Raw genomic sequence first — 19,509 nt, forward strand, 5'->3', positions numbered from 1 at the left:
CAATCGCTATTGTCGAATTTTGATTAGGAAGCTTTAAAAACACACACACACACACAAAATCTGTCCTGCTTTATCCATCTCAATTTTCTTCACATTCTTTATGCCTTCTACATGCTCCTCCACCACAATCCCTTGTTGTTTCACACAGGAGACTTGCAGTTCTTGGAGAAGTCTCCTTCTGTTATCTGTGGATCCTCTCAGAATTTTTGGAGCCTATCCCAGCTGTCTTTGGGCAAATGACGGGTTACACCCTGGACTGGTTGTCTGCCAATCACAGGGCACAATTACTGTAGACAACCATTCACACGCAGAATTATACCTATAGAAAATTTAAAGTATACATGTTTTTGAAATCTGGAAGGAAACCAGTGCACTCGGAAAAAAGCCACGCAGGCACAGCGAAAATATGCAATCTCCACACAGGAAGGTCGGACCTTTCCTGTGTACAATTCCTATACTTCTGAACTATGAGGCGAATGCGCTAAACTAACATTCACCGTGCCAACATTTTATTTAAATCAATGACAACATAATAAATGAGAAATTATTTAGCATACTACAATAGTAATTGAACACAAAATGTTGATTTATTTTGGTCAATGTGAAGATTCCGTCTTACAGCGAGGACATAAAGATTAGCATAGACATGACAGCAATCAGTCCAGGCGCCTCATGGCAAGACATGGAACCCGGGCCATGGCAACTTGACATTGTCCAAACAGCCAGCTTTCACATGATATTTGTCTAATGGACTTTCTCTACATGTATATTTAGCATTCCTTTTCACTGTCTTTCAGGACATCACCAGCCACAATGATCATTCTCAAGGTGTTCACTGTTGCCCTTCTGCTGGTTGGTAAGTTATCAAATTCTAAAAATTCAAATTCAAATTAAAAAAACTACCCGGTAAGAGAGAGCCAGTGAAATGTAACCGTGTAACACAGACATTAACTCTTTATTGCAGAGACCAAATGTATGTCTGTTAGGATAAAGAGACAAGAGCCAGCTGATCCAGCCATTACTCCTGATGAAAATGGCCCACCGCCACCATCTCAACCAGGACCACCGGGTCGACCTTCAAGACCAAATTCGGGACCACCTTCAGGACCACCTTCAGGACCACCTTCAGGACCTGATGGAGAAGAGGAACCACCAGGACCAGATGGTCCACCAGGAGAAGATGAAGAGGATGGTCAATCAGGACCACCGGGACAATCTTCAGGACGACCTTCAGGACCACCTTCAGGACCACCTTCAGGACCACCTTCGGGACAACCTGGACCTGATGGAGAAGAGGAACCACCAGGACCAGATGGTCCACCAGGAGAAGATGAAGAGGATGGTCAATCAGGACCACCGGGACAATCTTCAGGACGACCTTCAGGACGACCTTCAGGACGACCTTCGGGACCACCTTCAGGACCACCTTCAGGACCACCTTCAGGACCACCTTCAGGACCACCTTCAGGACCACCTTCGGGACCACCTTCAGGACCACCTTCAGGACCACCAGGACCAGAAGGTCCACCAGGACCAGAGGGTCCACCTGGGGAAGATGGTCCACCGGGACCAGATGGCCAGGATGGTCCACCAGGACCAGAAGGACCACCAGGACCAAATGGACCAGAGGGTTCATCTGGAGAAGATGGTCCACCAGGACCAGATGGACCACCAGGACCTGATGGAGAAGAGGGCCCACCAGGACCAGATGGCCCAGATGGTCAACCAGGACCAGATGGAGATGAGGGCCCACCAGGACCAGATGGACCACCAGGACCAAATGGACCACAGGGTCCATCTGGAGAAGATGGTCCACCAGGACCAGATGGACCACCAGGACCTGATGGAGAAGAGGGCCCACCAGGACAAGAGGGACCAGGAGGTCAACCAGGACCAGATGGACCAGAGGGTCCGCCTGGAGAAGATGGTCCACCAGGACCAGATGGCCCAGATGGTCCACCAGGACCAGAAGGACAACCAGGACAAGATGGCCAAGATGGCCCACCAGGAGAAATAGGTCCACCGGGACCAGATGGAGAAGAGGGTCCACCAGGGCCAGACGGGCCATCAGGGCCAGATGGTCCGCCAGGACCAGATGGTCAAGATGGAGAAGACGGTCCACCAGGCCCAGAAGGTCAGCCAGGACCAGATGGTGCACAAGGACCAGATGGTCCACCAGGACAAGATGGTCCAGAGGGTCCACGTGGACCAGATGGTCCACCAGGACCAGATGGACCAGATGGTCCACCAGGACCAGATGGATCAGATGGTCAACCCGGACAAGATGGACCAGAGGGCCCACCAGGACCAGAGGGTTCACAAGGACCAGATGGAGAAGAGGGTCCACCAGGCCCAGATGGACCACGTGGACAAGATGGTCCAGATGGTCCTCCAGGACCAGATGGTCCACCAGGAGAAAGTGGAGAAGAAGGTCCACCAGGACCAGAGGGACCAGAGGGTCCACCAGGACCAGATGGGGAAGATGGCCCCCCAGGACCGGATGGTCTACCAGGACAAGAGGGTCAACCAGGAGATAATGGAGAGGAAGGTCCACCAGGACCAGATGGTCCACCAGGACCAGATGGTCCAGATGGTCCACCTGGACCAGATGGTGAACCAGGGCCAGATGGACCAGAGGGTCCACCAGGACTAGATGGACCAGAGGGTCCACCAGGAACAGATGGATCAGAGGGTCCAATGGGACCAGAAGGTCCACCAGGACCAGATGGATCTGAGGGCCCACCAGGACCAGACGGTTCACCTGGACCAGAAGGCCTTCCAGGACAAGATGGACAAGAGGGTCTACCAGGACCAGAAGGACCAGATGGACCAGAGGGTCCACCTGGAGAAGATGGTCCACCAGGACCAGATGGCCCAGATGGTCCACCAGGACCAGATGGTCAACCAGGACCTGATGGAGAAGATGGCCCACCAGGACCAGATGGCCCAGATGGTTCACCAGGACCAGATGGCCCACCAGGACCCGATGGAGAAGAGGGTCCACCAGGACCAGGTGGATCAGAAGGCCCAACAGGACCAGAGGGACCAGAAGGTCCACCAGGACCAGATGGACCAGATGGTCCACCTGGAGAAGATGGTCTACCAGGACCAGAGGGCTCAGATGGTCCTCCAGGACCAGAAGGACCAGAAGGACAACCAGGACCAGATGGACCAGATGGCTCACCAGGACCAGATGGACCAGAAGGTCCACCAGGACCTGATGGAGAAGAGGGTCCACCAGGGCCAGATGGGCAACCTGGGCAAGATGGCCCAGATGGTCCACCAGGACCAGACGGTCCAACAGGAGAAGAAGGACCAGAGGGTCCATCAGGACCAGATGGTCCACCTGGACCAGATGGTGCACAAGGACCAGAGGGTCCACCAGGACCAGATGGAATAGAGGGTCCAGCAGGACCAGATGGTCCAGGTGGTCCACCAGGACCAGATGGTCCAGAAGGTCCACCAGGACCAGATGGTGCACCAGGGCCAGATGGACCTCAGGGTCCAACGGGACAAGATGGGCCAGATGGTCCACCAGGACCAGATGGATCAGCAGGTCCACCAGGACCAGAAGGTCCAAAAGGACCAGATGGATCTGAGGGTCCACCAGGACCATCGGGTCCACAAGGACCAGATGGTCTACCTGGACAAGATGGACCAGAGGGGCCACCGGGACCAGAAGGGTCAGAAGGACCAGATGGTCTACCTGGACCAGTTGGACCAGAGGGTCCACTTGGACCAATGGGTCCACCAGGACCAGATGGACTTGAGGGTCCGCCAGGACCAGATGGACAAGATGGCTCACCAGGACAAGATGGACCAGAGGGTCCACCAGGACCAGATGGACCCGACGGTCCACCAGGGCCAGATGGACAAGAGGGACCACAAGGACCAGAGGGCCCATCAGGACCAGAGGGTCCACCGGGACTAGATGGACAAGATGGAGGACCAGGACCAGATGGTCCACCAGGACCAGATGGACCAGAGGGTCAACCAGGACCAGATGGTCCTGCAGGACCAGATGGACCAGAGGGTCAACCAGGACCAGATGGAGCAGAGGGTCCACAAGGACCAGATGGACAAGAAGGTCCTAGAGGACCAGATGGACAAGAGGGTCCACGTGGGCCAGAGGGTCCACCGGGACCAGATGGTACAGAAGGTCCACCTGGACCAGATGGCCCACAAGGAGAAGAAGGACCAGAGGGTCCACAAGGACCAGATGGTCAAACAGGACCAGATGGTTCACCAGGACCAGATGGACCAGAGGGTCCGCAAGGACCAGTTGGCCAAACAGGACCAGATGGGCCAGAGGGTCCACCAGGACCAGATGGTTCACCAGGACCAGATGGACCAGGTGGTCCAAGAGGACCACAGGGTCCACCAGGACCAGATGGTCAACCAGGGACAGATGGTGGAGAAGGACCAGAGGGTCGACCAGGGCCAGATGGCCAAGAAGGTCCACCAGGGCCGAATGGACCAGAAGGTCCAAGTGGACCAGAGGGTCCACCAGGACCAGATGGACCAAGTGGCCCACCAGGACAAGAGGGTCCACAAGGACCAGAAGGTACAGAAGGTCCACCAGGACCAGTTGGACCACCAGGGCCAGATGGACCAGATGGTCCACGTGGACCAGAAGGTGCACCAGGGCAAGATGGACCAGATGGTTCACCAGGACTTGATGGTCTGCCAGGACCAGATGGACCAGATGGCTCACCAGGACCGGATGGTTCACAAGGACCAGTTGGACCGGAGGGCTCACCAGGACCAGATGGACAACCAGGGTCAAACGGCCCAGATGGTCGACCAGGACCAGATGGTCTAGCAGGACCTGATGGAGAAGAGGGTCCACCAGGACCAGAGGGACCAGAGGGTCCACCAGGACCAGATGGGCAAGAGGGCGCAACAGGACCCGATGGTGCACAAGGACCAGATGGAGCACCAGGACCGGAAGGTCCAGGTGGTCCACCAGGACCAGATGGTCCACCAGGACCAGATGGTTCCGATGGTCCACCAGGACCAGATGGTGAAACAGGGCCAGATGGACCTCAGGGTCCTCCGGGACCAGATGGACCACAGGGTTCACCAGGACCAGATGGACCAGAAGGTCAACCAGGACCAGAAGGTCAACCAGGACCAGATGGATCTGAGGGTCCACCAGGACCAGAGGGTGTACCAGGACTAGATGGTTCACCGGGACAAGAAGGACCAGAGGGTCCACCAGGACCAGAGGGTCCTTCAGGACCAGACGGTCAACCTGGACCAGATGGAGCAGAGGGTCCACGTGGACCAGAGGGTCCACCAGGACCAGATGGACCCGAGGGTCCCACTGGACCAGATGGAGCAGATGGCTCACCAGGACCAGATGGACCAGAGGGTCCACAAGGAGCAGTTGGACCTAATGGTCCACCAGGACAAGATGGACAGGAGGGTCCACCAGGACCAGAGGGCCCACCAGGACCAGAGGGTCCACAAGGACAAGATGGACTAGATGGACAACCAGGACCAAATGGTGCACCAGGACAAGATGGACCAGATGGTCAACCAGGACCAGATGGTCCACCAGGACCAGATGGACCAGATGGTTCACCAGGACCAGATGGACCAGAAGGTCCACCAGGACCAGATGGACCAGAGGGTCCACCAGGACCAGATGGACAAGAGGGTCCACGTGGACCAGAGGGTCCACCAGGACCAGATGGACCAGATGGTCCAACTGGACCAGGTGGTCCACAAGGAGAAGAAGGACCAGAGGGTCCACCAGGACCAGAAGGTCCAGCAGGACCAGATGGTTCACCAGGACAAGATGGACCAGAGGGACCTTCAGGACCAGATGGCCAACCAGGACCAGATGGACCAGAAGGTCCACCAGGACCAGATGGTTCACCGGGACCAGATGGACCAGAGGGTCCACTAGGACCAGAGGGTCCACCAGGTCAAGATGGTGCACCAGGGCCAGACGGTGCACAGGGCCCAGATGGTTCACCAGGACCAGATGGACCAGAAGGTCCACCAGGACCAGATGGACCAGAAGGTCCAAGAGGACCAGAGGGTCCACCAGGACCAAAAGGACCAGGGGGCCCATCAGGACCAGACGGTCCACCAGGACCAGATGGTACAGAGGGTCCACCAGGACCAGATGGACAACCAGGGCCAGATGGACCAGATGGTCTACCAGGACCAGATGGACCAGCGGGGCCAGATGGACCAGAAGGTCCACCAGGACCAGATGGTCCAACAGGACCAGAAGGACCAGAAGGTCCAACAGGACCGGGTGGTTCACCAGGGCCAGATGGACCAGAAGGTCCACGTGGACCAGAGGGATCACCAGGACCAGATGGTCCACCAGGGCCAGAGGGACTAGAAGGTCCAGGTGGACCAGAAGGTCCACCAGGACCAAATGGACCAGATGGTTCACCAGGACCAGATGGACTACAGGGTCTTCCAGGACCAGAGGGTCCGCCCGGACAAGACGGACCAGATGGTCAGCCAGGACCAGATGGTGCACCAGGATCAGATGGGCCAGAGGGTCCACCTGGACCAGATGGTTCACCAGGACCAGATGGTCCAGAGGGTCCACCTGGACCAGATGGTCCACCGGGACCAGATGGTCTACAAGGGCCTGATGGTCCACCAGGACCAGAAGGCCCACCAGGACCAGATGGTCCACCAGGACCAGAAGGTCCACCAGGACTAGATGGTTCACCAGGACCAGATGGTGTACAAGGACCTGGTGGGCCAGAAGGTCCACCAGGTCTAGAAGGTCCACTAGGACCAGATGGTCCACCAGGACCAGATGGACCAGAAGGTCCCCGCGGACCTGAGGGTCCACCAGGACAAGATGGACCAGATGGTCCACCGGGACCAGATGGACCAGAGGGTCAACCAGGCCCAGATGGTCATCCAGGACCAGATGGTCCACCAGGACCTGATGGACAAGATGGTCTACCAGGACCTGATGGACCAGATGGTCAACTAGGACCAGATGGTCCACCAGGTCCTGATGGACCAGAGGGTCCACCTGGACCAGAAGGTCCAGCAGGACAAGATGGTTCACCAGGACCTGAAGGACCAGAGGGCTCACCAGGACCAGATGGTCTACCAGGACCAGATGGACCTGATGGTCGACAAGGACCAGATGGACCAGAGGGTCCACGTGGACCACAGGGTCTACGTGGACCAGAGGGTCCACCAGGCCCAGATGGTCTACCAGGCACAGAGGGTCCACCAGGACCAGAAGGTCCATTAGGACCAGATGGACCAGAGGGTCCTCCTGGACCAGAGGGTCCACCAGGACCAGATGGACCAGAAGGTCCACCTGGACCAGAGGGTCCACAAGGAGCAGAAGGACCAGAGGGTCTGCCAGGACCAGATGGTCCAACAGGACCAAATGGTTCACCAGGACCGGAAGGACCAGAGGGTCCACCAGGGCCAGATGGACCAGATGGTGCACCAGGACCAGATGGTCTACCTGGATCAGAGGGTCCACCTGGACCAGATGGACCACAGGGCCCAACAGGACCACATGGTCTACAGGGACCAGATGGACCAGAGGGTCAACCAGGACCAGATGGACAACCAGGACCAGATGGACCAGAAGGTCCACCAGGACCAGATGGTCAACCAGGCCCAGATGGAGCAGATGGTCCACCGGGATCAGGTGGTCCACCAGGGCCAGATGGTCCACCAGGACCTGATGGGTCACCAGGACCAGATGGAGAAGAGGGTCCACCAGGACCTGATGGTTCCCCAGGACCAGATGGAGAAGAGGGCCCACCAGGACCTGAGGGTCCACAGGGCCCAGATGGACCAGACGGTCAACCGGGGCCAGTTGGACCAGAGGGCCCACCAGGACCAGATGGACCAGAGGGTCCACCGGGACCAGATGGTCCACCAGGACTAGATGGATCAGAGGGTCCACCTGGACCAGATGGTCAACCAGGACCAGACGGTCTACAAGGACCAGATGGTCGACCAGGACCAGATGGTCAAACAGGACCAGATGGACCAGAGGGTCCACCCGGACCAGATGGTCCACCAGGTCCAGAGGGACCACTAGGACCAGGTGGTCCACCAGGAACAGATGGACCAGAGGGTCCACCAGGACCAGAAGGTCCATCAGGACCAGAGGGTCCACCTGGACCAAATGGACTACCAGGACCAGACGGTCTAATTGGACCACTTGGACCAGAGGGACCACGTGGACCACAGGGTTTCCGTGGTCTACCAGGACCACCTGGACCACCAGGACCACCTAGTCCACCAGGACCACCCAGTCCACCTGTACCATACTGGCCAATGCCGCGTTATCCATATTGGTCACCACCACAACGGAGTTATGAGCCACGACCATATTGGCAACCTTGGCCACAGCCCCCACTACCACACCCTCGTGCACTTTGGCCACGACCACCACGAGCTTATCCCTAAATTTAACAACACGGGCTGCCCAGATTACTTGTTTTTCGTATGACTTTTATGCATCTGGACAGATCAGATGGACCTTGCAGGACTGCACTACCATGTGGAACACATTTACTTTATCATATTATAAATAGTAACCAAGGCTTTGAGTTTCATGAGTTTTCATGCATGGTTAGATACTTATTTATGGACACTTCTTAGTTTTTCTTCTATTCCTCCAAAATGCAATCTATAAATTTTCCTTGAAAACTGAATCATTGGATGTCACAAATCATTGTCAACCTGTCTACACTTTGAGAATCTTTTACAAATGTAAGTGAACAAATCAAATAAAAATGACTTGATTTTACTGTTGCATTTAGTGTAGGTTTTAACTGTATAGTTTTGGTTGTAAATTAACACAAACCCTTGGGAAATAATATATATAAGATCATTTTCTGAGCAGAAAACATTTTGGGAGTGTCAAAGGTTTTTTTGTGCATTTAAAGGTTTTTTTGTGCATTTTTGGGCCTTTAAAAACAACTTTGTTTCCTTGTCAAACACTCTGTTGAAACGCCGGCAACGTCAGATTAAATCTCTTTGAGAAGTTCAATAAAATATGGCCTCTTTAATCGAGGAAATGGAAATTAAAAAGGGTGAACACAGTAATTCATAGTGTTAAAATTTTAGAATGGCCAACAGGAGGATGCTGGTACCTCACAGCGGGGTTTGGTCACCCCCACACTTTGGAGAGTCACAAGACAAGCGAAAGAGTCCTCTTTTGTCCATGATGGGGTTGTAAAAACAAACAACCAGGTCGATGTTCACTACATGCTACTAGTAGCATTACCTGCTAGAGGCATGTCGGCGTGATAGTGGTTTATGTGAAGAAGCACCAGACATGTAGTGTTGCTGCAGCACTTAACTTTCATTCGGCAATGTTTGCATACAGCATATGCAAGGTTGGGAGGGTTACTTTTAAAATGTAATCCATTACAGTTACAAGTTACCTGCTAAAAAATGTAGTTAGTAACATAATCCAAGTACCATAATATTAAAGTAATGTAACTAGATTACCTTTGGATTACTCTAATATTGAGTATGCTCATGAAGACAAAATAAAAATACTGTAAATATCACCACAATATATATTCTATACAATGTGCCCCTGCTATTTGTGGGTGATAGGGACCCGGGCAGCCTACAAATAGCAAAAATCCTTGTGTAATTAAAAAGCATGTAGGCTATTGATTGATTGATTGATTGATTGAAGGCCACATGCTGTTTTCGAACTGTCACTAAAAGCAACCACACCTCACAGTTAGATAGATGGATAGATGGATGGATGGATGGATGGATGGATAGATAGATAGATAGATAGATAGATAGATAGATAGATAGATAGATAGATAGATAGATAGATAGATAGATAGATAGATATATAGATAGATAGATAGATAGATAGATAGATAGATAGATAGATAGTTAGATAGATAGATAGATAGATAGATAGATAGATAGATAGATAGATAGATAGTCATCCAATGAGGATGACAACGTGTGACATCAACTGCAAAATAAACTTTTATCCCAGTCACAAATTTAGCCGTGCAGTCTGCTAAATTCATTTTACACCGCACTGCTTCTAAAATATTAATTATACTTGAGCATTAATTAAATGATTAAATATGAAAGGTGAGCTATGTAGGCCTACTTGTAGGTCATAGATTCCCAATGGTTAATGATAAAAACTGTATTGTTTTTACTCAACTCTGTGTACTATTGTTCATTCAAAAAGACACATTCTAAAAGTGTAATAGTTACAATTTTCATTAGCCATATTTATTTGACTGTATTTGTACACCATGTACCTCCCAATGTTGACAATCTCTTCATAGAATCTGATCAAGTAATCAACTTAAGAAAAAGTGGAAACATTAAAGTCCTCTTTATGTTCAGGTCAAGTTTATTTATAGAGCACATTTAGGGTGGCAGCAGTCGATCAAAGTGCTTTACACAGGTTAAAAACAATTGAAGCACATGAAACAAGGTTCAAATACATAAAATGACAGTGATAATTTTAAAACAAACATAGGTACAATAAGGTTAAAAAGAACTATAGTGCCATGGTTCGGGTGTGCTCATCCATAAAACGCCAGAGAAAAATGGTGGGTTTTTAAAGAGGATTTAAAAGCCTCTAGCAGGGGTGGCCAAGTTCGGTCCTCCAGAGCCACTGTCCAGCCTGTTTTCAATGTCTCACAGCTGAATCTAATGATCTAACGATTCTGATTATGAATCAGGTGTGTTAGTGGAGAGAAACATGAAAAAGAGGCTGGATAGTAGTGAAGTAAATATTCTGTTTCAATTTAATTATAACTGTTTTGATTTAGTTATAACTATTTAGAATTGGACAAAATTGCTTTGATTTACTCAGTATAGTTTTGTGTGAGAATTCAAATGATGCGAGGGGGTTGGTTTTCTCTTTGTTCTTTCCTTAGAACATATGGTGGGGGCAAGCGAAAGTGTAAATTAGACCCTTTGTTATACTAACGGCTCCCCAGCCTCTCTCTCTCTCTGTCTCTTCTGTAAACAACGTCAACCCTTATCTGATTACCTGTGTTCTATCTTGGGACTAAGAGGGGGGCAGTTGGTCAACTGTATTGAGATATCATGTCATTCTGGGAGGGACTTTTCTAGGACAAAGGATATTACCCACGAGCGGAGTGAGAAACGACACAGATGAGAAACGAGTGTGTGTTGTGTCCAAGTATGGCATAGACTGACACTGGCATACACTGACTTTCGCCGAGAAAGCATTTCCTGTAGAAGTTGTCGCACTCACCTACTTGTGTGTGTGTGTGTTCACATAATCTCATGGTTTAGAGGGACATTTAACCTCATTGTATCTTTAAGTCTTACAGTCACCCAATATCACCTTTCTGTGGAGTTGAATCACTATACATACAGTATATAAATATACTTGGTAAACTGTTGTTTAAATGACCTAACATAAACTCTGTGTTTCTTGATCCTGCATCACTCTGAATCAGCAACGTAATGTAAAGCGTTGTCTCAATGAAGGTATGTCTATGTTTAATGTTTCCTTCCTGTCTCTTTTGCAGCATTCTGACGCAGAGAGGTCAGCCCAACCCTCAGAGGTTGAAGATATTGAACAGGTACATGTGGTTGTTAAATGGATATCAATGCCATCTGGCAATTAAAAACTGTCAAAGTTTACCGCTCATGCATATTTCTGCAACTTGAAACAAATTTGTAATCAAACAGTCTGATGGCACCTGTGTGTATTGTCTTTTTATTTTTCTCTTTCAGTGCATGATGGAGACAAGGCACTCTTCAATGAGTTTGAGCCAGAGTGACCTGAGTCCAGTACGTCGTGAGCCACTCAACAATTCTCAAAAGGTAAATTACTTTATCACTAATGAGTGTCATTTAGCATCCAACTACAGTAATTGTTTGCAGTGCTCTATCAAGTTACCAGTAATATTTTGGTGTACAGAGAAACTTATTGAAGGCTTGATAATATTTTGAATAGACCGAGTGTGTGTGTGTGTGTGTTATCACCTAGATTTATTGTGTATTGGACTGACACATTTCGTGATAGTATTTTCAAGTTTTAAGTCACAACCTCATCCATAGGTTTGAATGTGTGTGTGTGTGTGTTGTGTCCAAGTATGGCATAGACTGACACTGGCATACACTGACTTTCGCCGAGAAAGCATTTGCTGTAGAAGTTGTCGCACTCACCTACTTGTGTGTGTGTGTGTTCACATAATCTCATGGTTTAGAGGGACATTTAACCTCATTGTATCTTCAAGTCTTACAGTCACCCAATGTCACCTTTCAGTGGAGTTGAATCACTATACATACAGTATATAAATATACTTGGTAGGCTGTTGTTTAAATGACCTAACATAAACTCTGTGTTTCTTGATCCTGCATCACTCTGAATCAGCAACGTAATGTAAAGCGTTGTCTCAATGAAGGTATGTCTATGTTTAATGTTTCCTTCCTGTCTCTTTTGCAGCATTCTGATGCAGAGAGGTCAACCCAACCCTCAGAGGTTGAAGATATTGAACAGGTACATGTGGTTGTTAAATGGATATCAATGCCATCTGGCAATTAAAAACTGACAAAGTTTACCGCTCATGCATATTTCTGCAACTTGAAACACATTTGTAATCAAACAGTCTGATGGCACCTGTGTGTATTGTCTTTCTATTTTTCTCTTTCAGTGCATGATGGAGACAAGGCACTCTTCAATGAGTTTGAGCCAGCGTGACCTGAGTCCAGTACGTCGTGAGCCACTCAACAATTCTCAAAAGGTAAATTACTTTATCACTAATGAGTGTCATTTAGCATCCAACTACAGTAATTGTTTGCAGTGCTCTATCAAGTTACCAGTAATATTTTGTTGTACAGAGAAACTTTTTGAAGGCTTGATAATATTTTGAATAGACCGAGTGTGTTTGTGTGTGTTATCACCTAGATTTATTGTGTATTGGACTGACACATTTCGTGATAGTATTTTCAAGTTTTAAGTCACAACCTCATCCATAGGTTTGAATGTGTGTGTGTGTGTTGTGTCCAAGTATGGCATAGACTGACACTGGCATACACTGACTTTCGCCGAGAAAGCATTTGCTGTAGAAGTTGTCGCACTCACCTACTTGTGTGTGTGTGTGTATTCACATAATCTCATGGTTTAGAGGGACATTTAACCTCATTGTATCTTTAAGTCTTACAGTCACCCAATGTCACCTTTCTGTGGAGTTGAATCACTATACATACAGTATATCAATATACTTGGTAGGCTGTTGTTTTTGAAATTACCTAACATAAACTCAATGTTTCTTGATCCTGCATCACTCTGAATCAACAATGTGATGTAAAGCGTTGTCTTTATGAAGGTATGTCTATGTTAAATGTTTCCTTCCTGTCTCTTTTACAGCATACCGACACAGAGAGGTCAGCCCAACCCTTAGAGGTTGAAGATATTGAACAGGTATATATGGTTGTTAAATAAATTTCAACGCCATCTGGCAATTAAAAACTGTCAAAGTCATGCATATTTCTGCAACTTCAGTGAATTTGTAGTAATTAAACAGTCTGATTACACCTGTGTGTATTTTCTCTGTATTTTTTTTTTCAGTGCATGATGGAGACAAGTGACTCCACATTGACCTTGTGCCAGGGTGACCTTAGTCCAGCACTTGAGCCTCAGACCAGTTCTCAAAAGGTAAATTACGTCTTCTCTAATGAGTGTAATTAAAAGTACAATTACAGTTAACGGTCAACAATTGTTTCCTGTGCATGTCAAGTCATCAGCAATATTTTTGTGCTCTGAGAAACTTCATTGGATGCTTGATAATTGAAGTCAGAGTTTGTACATATTTGTTCATCTAAGTTTTTATTTTGCTAGCAATCCCATATGCTTATTAAATATTTTGCTAACACTTTTTAAATAAATAACCCCCCCCTCCCCCCAGGACTGTTGGAAACACCTTCTTGAGGTCTCAACACTGTCACCCTTTGACAAGTGTGTTCTATGCTTGGGACCTATATCTTCTTTTACATGGACTGGATACAGATGCAAAGGTAAACCATATATTGATAGCATTGCTTTGAGTCCAAATTTAGACGATACAGCCAGAAACCAAACAAATGATGCCATTGGCCACCGAACAGTTGTCTGCATTGTGGACATGATGTAACAATTTAATTACTGGCAACTCTTCTTACACAATATAAAATACAGCACTGATTGGTACAGAGAAGAAAATTGTTTAAAGAAGTTATGTTGAAACTGTAACTGGCACTGTTTGTTTGACCCAACATTTTCAAACTCTGTTCACAGCATGTTCAAGAGTCTGGCATCTGTCCTGCTACAGACGGAAGAAAGCAGAGGATGAAATATTAGACTCGGATGAGGAGCAGAACTCTGGAAGCAAATATGTCCCTGATTCAGATGATGATTCAGATTCAAGCATGACTTTGGTGCCTCATCAGTCTAAAGTACGACAGAAGGAAGGAATACCAGCCTTACCCACTAACAACTCTAACAGTTTGGACACACATTTTCCAAATGACGCTGGCACATCAAAATGTTTGTTCACAGATGTCATTGCTAGCGAAACGTCAGATTCAGAAATTTCTAGCAAAGACTCATCAAATAAGCATGTGAAGAACAAAGATAAAAAATCTCTAGAACATCTCAATTTGACCAATAGAAATTACTGTTTTGTTTGTGGTAAGCCACAAAGCAGACTGACTCGCCACCTGAAAGTACACATGTCTCACCCAGAAGTTTCATATGCATTTTACCTCCCTGGTCACTCTCAGGAGCGCAAGACTTTGTTTGAAAAAATGCGAAACAGAGGAAACTTTCATCATAACATTGCCATACTCCAAGGTGAAAATGGACAATTAAAAGTGAAAAGGGTGCTAAAATCTACTACAGTGGCTGGAAACTTTGTGCATTGTATGCACTGCCAGGGCTTATACGTACGCAAAGAACTGTGGAGACATGTCCGAAGATGTTCGTTAAGGCCAGAAAATCTCAATCTGGATAAACAAGCTGGAAGAGCCAGAGTTCTGTGTTTTGCTACAGCCCAAGATACCGTATTCAGTCAACACTTCTCGAGTGGAATGTGGAAGCTTCTTAGCACAATGAAGACGGATGACATTGGCCTTGCTGTACGAAATGACCTATCTATTGTTCATTTGGCCCAGTCCCTGTACAATAAACATGGTCAAGATCCCACAAAGTACAAACATATTCGACAAAAGCTCTGAGAAGTGGGACGACTGCTGGTATGTCTGCGAGCAAACTACTCTGTACACAGCCTGGAGGAAGCCATAAAGCCCTCAAACTCTCAAACAGTTGTTCAAGCAGTGAAGCAAGTTGCTGGATTTGACGACGAAAGCCTCTCCTACCATACACCAAGCCTGGCTTTGAAATTGGGGCACACACTAAACAAAATCTGCGACATCATTCATTGTCGTGCACTAATGGCAGAAGATGCAGCACTGGTGAAGGCAACTGAAACATTTAGGAAACTATATACCTCCAAGTGGTGTGAGTTGATTTCCAACAAAGCTCTGAGCACACTGAGCAGTGCCAAGTATAATAAGCCAACAACACTGCCCTTTACAGAGGATATCCAGGTACTTCACCAGTACCTTCAGAAGACTGCTGACAGTGCTGTTAGTAACTTGATGGAGGAAGCAACACCGAAAAACTATGCTGAAATTGAAATTGAAGGTGAGAATGTCAGATGATCTTGTTTAGTAGGGGTGGGAAAATATGGGTACCTCAAGATTTGATTCACTTCCGATGCATCATTAGTACATTTGTATTTTTAAAACAATTGGAGAACTCAAGGAAGAGCAAAGATTTATATTTCATACTGACTTTTATTAAAGTGGCAAGGCAACCTGGTTTACAATAGTGTGTCAACACACATTTCAAAAAGTGCCAATGGCAGCGTTTGCTGTAACAAATGTTTAACTTCTCCCAGTGCAATATGCAGAAGACAACAGTGGCTTTTTATTTTTATGTAAACTTTAAAAATCTATTTTTAGTATCGGTAACTCTGAATCGAAGCAGAATCTTTTTAATACGACGATTGATGCATGAAAAAAAAACAATTAGCGTTCTCACCCCTACTACTAGATGTGGCATCCTTTCCATCTTGCATCTGTTACAGCTGTACTTCTGGCCAATTCTAAAACTTGATGCCTTGGGGTCTGATGCCTCACTGATCTTTTATTATGACTATCTTTTTCTAGGTAACTTATCATTCAGTGAGAATGAAAATAATGATGGCAGTGACTCAGAGGGCAGCGGCACAGAGGTCGGAGGACCACTTTGTGAAGATGGCAAAGACCTGGATCCAGCCTCAGACTCTACGATCCTTGAGCAGGAACAGAACTCTGGTGGCCAAGGTAGGTTCTCTGTCTACTTTACAAATTTTCTCTCAGCAGACGGGGCAACAAAGGCCGCCCGGTATCAGTATTTGTTGATGAGACAATTTTCACACGTCGTTTTTGTTATTACCAGATAAGCTGTCACATGTGACGTCTACAGTAGGAGACACAGTCCCTTCAACTGGCGGTAAGACAAGCTTTAGGGTCTTTGGATTATGTTATGAAAATATGCAATGATGTAAGGCCTCCTGAGCAATGAAATGAGCTAAAAAAAAACATAAAATAAAGTCACGTAACTGCTTAAGACTAGATGCAGTCGGTAATGGTCTTTTCTTTTGCCATCCTGCAGCCACACAATAGCCTGCATTAGTCCATAAATAATGGCTGTGGAGAGTACTATCTACTTCCTGTTTTTGTGTTGCAGCCACTGTAATTGACAAATAATCTGTGACATTAGTTAGGCTTACCTTCTGATTGTTCAAGTATCTGTAAATATATATATATGTATTTTTTGTTTTGTTTACTTACAGTCCTCTCAGGAAAAGACGATGCTGATCAAGAAAGTGAGGCAAGGAGACAGCCAAAGAAAATGTGGAGCAAAGCCGAGGTCGCTGCAGTGATGCGACATTTTGGAAGCCACATAAAAAAAGGAAAACTTGCCTCCAAAGTTGAATGCAGCCAGTGTAAGCGGGCAGAAGACCCTGTGCTGTCACAACGGACTGTACAGAATATTAGAGACTTTGTGAGAAACCGAATAACCACAGCCAAAAGGCAGACCCAGAAGAGACGGTAAACCCATTTGCTGGTATCTCACTAAGCAACGAATGCTTGCGAACATAGAGAATTTGGAGTTTTTGTCGGGATTCATAAAAGGTTGCAGAAATGTTCAGTTTTCACTTGTCAGTTTTTCCTGTCGCAAAGTTTTTTTTTAACATGTTCAGACAGTTTTTCACTTTTTGCAAGCATCTTCTGAAACCTTTTATGAACCGTGACAAAAAAAAAAAAAAATTGCTATTTACCCAAGCATTCATCACTCAGTGAGATACCAGCATGAGAGTTTCATTTAAAACTAAATTCAGGGAACTTTTTATTTACTGTATGTATTTAATTATATTTTCACTTAATGCTTCAGACACTATGAACTCCCTGCACTTTTTCTCTTAGAAATTAAAACAAAAATCTTAAGGGAGATCTGAAGTATATGCTACAAAGGAGGTGAGACTAGGTCACACACACGCTGTTTCTGGTTACTGTTGCAACATAAGGGTGGAAGTGCGAGTATGGGGCACGGCCTATATGGCGCTACAATAACTGGTATCAGCGTAGGTGTGTGACTTACGGAAGTTGCAAGTCCCGCTTCCCCCGTGGCATATACTGTACCCCATTTACTTGCCTAATTTTCAATTGACCTTAACACAAGCTAATGACCCTGGCAGCACCCAGCACTTTTTGTTAGCAAATAGACCAATTTGTTTTAAAACTTAATGTTTAAAATTAAACTAAAAGCCTTTAACAAATTTGAAAGTTATAAACATGCTTAATAGCATTTCAACATTTAAAAAAATATTAATTTTGACCCCATTTTTTTCTTTTGCTACAAATGAATATCAGCTCCAAATGTGGTTATTGGCCTCTTTGACTACAAATAATCAGTATGGTGTCGGCACTGTCTATCACTACTACTATAAACTCTATATTGGAATATTAAACTACAAGGCTCTGGATTTTCAGTAGGATAAAAATGGCACACCAACACGTAGTGCATAGTGGCTCGGAACACCTTGATTAGAAAGGACTTTGTAGAAAACAGTGTACAGTGTCTAGACCAGTCATACTTGTTAATAAAACGTCTGTGTTTACTTTAATTTAGATTGCGTTTGTATGTTTTTACGTTTGTGATATTACAGCTTGGTAAGTGTGGGGTTGCTAATTTCTGAGGTTTAAAGGAGCCTTTGTCATTAAATAGACACTTTCCTACATTCTTTGTGCAGTTGCGTCTTAATTTGTGTGGCTGCAAATGTGAGGTAATTGTCTTTTTAAAGTCTCAATAATGTTGATGCTCATTACTGTCGTATTTTTTGTATTAGTCATGAAGAAACACTTACAGGGGTGAATTCATCATCCATCTATATCCAATTGCTCTCTTTTGGTTCTGTTCACCTAATGCATAGTGGTGTCAGGTGGTGTATTTATGTTAATTTTGGGTGGTGGGGGGCGTGACCACCTTGTCCCTTTAAAGTCACCTTAATCCTGTTTTGTCCTTGTAAACCACAATTCAAGTGTCGTCCCAAACCACCATTTTGTCAGGTCTGATATCTCAGGTTGTTAACCTCTTTTCTAAGCTCTGAAGGGTGCTAAATTCTTCTAAATTTTTTTGAAGTGATTTAGCCTTACTCCCATCATTCTAAACCCTTTTAAAAGGTGTGTCAACCTAAATCACCACCGGGCCTGTTTCTGAAATTTGTCAGTCTATACCATATAAACAGGTATGTGTGTGTGTGTGTGTGTGTGTGTGTGTGTGTGTGTGAGTGTGTGTGTGTGTGTGTGTGTGCGTGCGTGCGTGCGTGCGTGTGTGTGTGTGTGTGTGACATTCCACTGACATGCCTTTGTTTGAGGAAGCAGAGTCTGAGGTGGGCTGTCCTATCTCTGGGGTTGAAGTCACTGAGGTAGTTGGAAATCTCCTCGGTGAAAATAGTGTTTTCCAGAGTTCCTAAAGGCTCTGGGTGTTGTGGGGCTGTCGTGGTTGACACGCCTCTACAATATTGCGTTGGCAGACCGGGGTGGTGGTCCCCCTTTTTAAGAAGGGGGACCGGAGGGTGTTGACCAACTATAGAGGCATCACACTCCTCAGCCTCCCTGGTAAGGTCTATTCAGGGGTGCTGGAGAGGAGGGTTTGTCGGGAAGGGGAAGTCGAATCTCTGATTCAGGAGGAGCAGTGTGGTTTTCAGTGGACCAGCTCTACACCCTCAGCAGGATCCTCGAGGGTGCATGGGAGTTTGCCTAACCAGTCTTTGTGGATTTGGAGAAGGCGTTCGACCGTGTCCCTCGGTTGGTCCTGTGTGGAATGCTTTGGGATTATGGGGTACCGAGCCCCCTGATACAGGCTGTTCGGTCCCTGTAAGACCGGTGTTAGAGTTTTGTTTGCTTTGCCGGCAGTAAGTC

The 19,509-nt window shown here is 47.0% G+C and overlaps 1 protein-coding gene and 3 long non-coding RNA genes across 5 annotated transcripts; all 4 read left to right on the forward strand.

Annotated features, from left to right (window-relative positions):
* Positions 1-2,032: 2,032 nt before the first annotated feature.
* Positions 2,033-8,509, forward strand: LOC144053134 (uncharacterized). The gene is made up of 4 exons (XM_077567236.1): positions 2,033-2,134; positions 2,197-4,843; positions 4,925-5,868; positions 6,121-8,509. The coding sequence occupies exons 1-4, from the start codon at positions 2,033-2,035 to the stop codon at positions 8,425-8,427; spliced, it is 6,000 nt and encodes a 1,999-aa protein (XP_077423362.1). The 3' UTR covers positions 8,428-8,509.
* A 3,218-nt stretch (positions 8,510-11,727) lies between these two features.
* Positions 11,728-12,743, forward strand: LOC144053312 (uncharacterized). Its single transcript, XR_013294378.1, has 3 exons — positions 11,728-11,820; positions 12,446-12,499; positions 12,654-12,743. It is a non-coding gene; the product is annotated as an uncharacterized LOC144053312 (long non-coding RNA).
* A 700-nt stretch (positions 12,744-13,443) lies between these two features.
* LOC144054033 (uncharacterized) lies at positions 13,444-14,492 on the forward strand. The gene is made up of 3 exons (XR_013294584.1): positions 13,444-13,657; positions 13,908-14,016; positions 14,276-14,492. It is a non-coding gene; the product is annotated as an uncharacterized LOC144054033 (long non-coding RNA).
* Positions 14,493-15,352: 860 nt separating this feature from the next.
* Positions 15,353-17,114, forward strand: LOC144054119 (uncharacterized). Of its 2 annotated transcripts, XR_013294604.1 has the most exons (5): positions 15,353-15,496; positions 15,575-15,682; positions 16,210-16,365; positions 16,481-16,534; positions 16,878-17,114. It is a non-coding gene; the product is annotated as an uncharacterized LOC144054119 (long non-coding RNA). The 2 variants fall into 2 exon arrangements; XR_013294603.1 differs by lacking the exon at positions 15,353-15,496 and having other exon boundaries at positions 15,510-15,682.
* The last annotated feature ends 2,395 nt before the right edge of the window (positions 17,115-19,509 follow it).

The sequence above is a fragment of the Vanacampus margaritifer genome, chromosome 6, assembly GCF_051991255.1.
Source record: "Vanacampus margaritifer isolate UIUO_Vmar chromosome 6, RoL_Vmar_1.0, whole genome shotgun sequence".
In the NCBI taxonomy this organism is placed as follows: Eukaryota; Metazoa; Chordata; class Actinopteri; order Syngnathiformes; family Syngnathidae; genus Vanacampus; species Vanacampus margaritifer.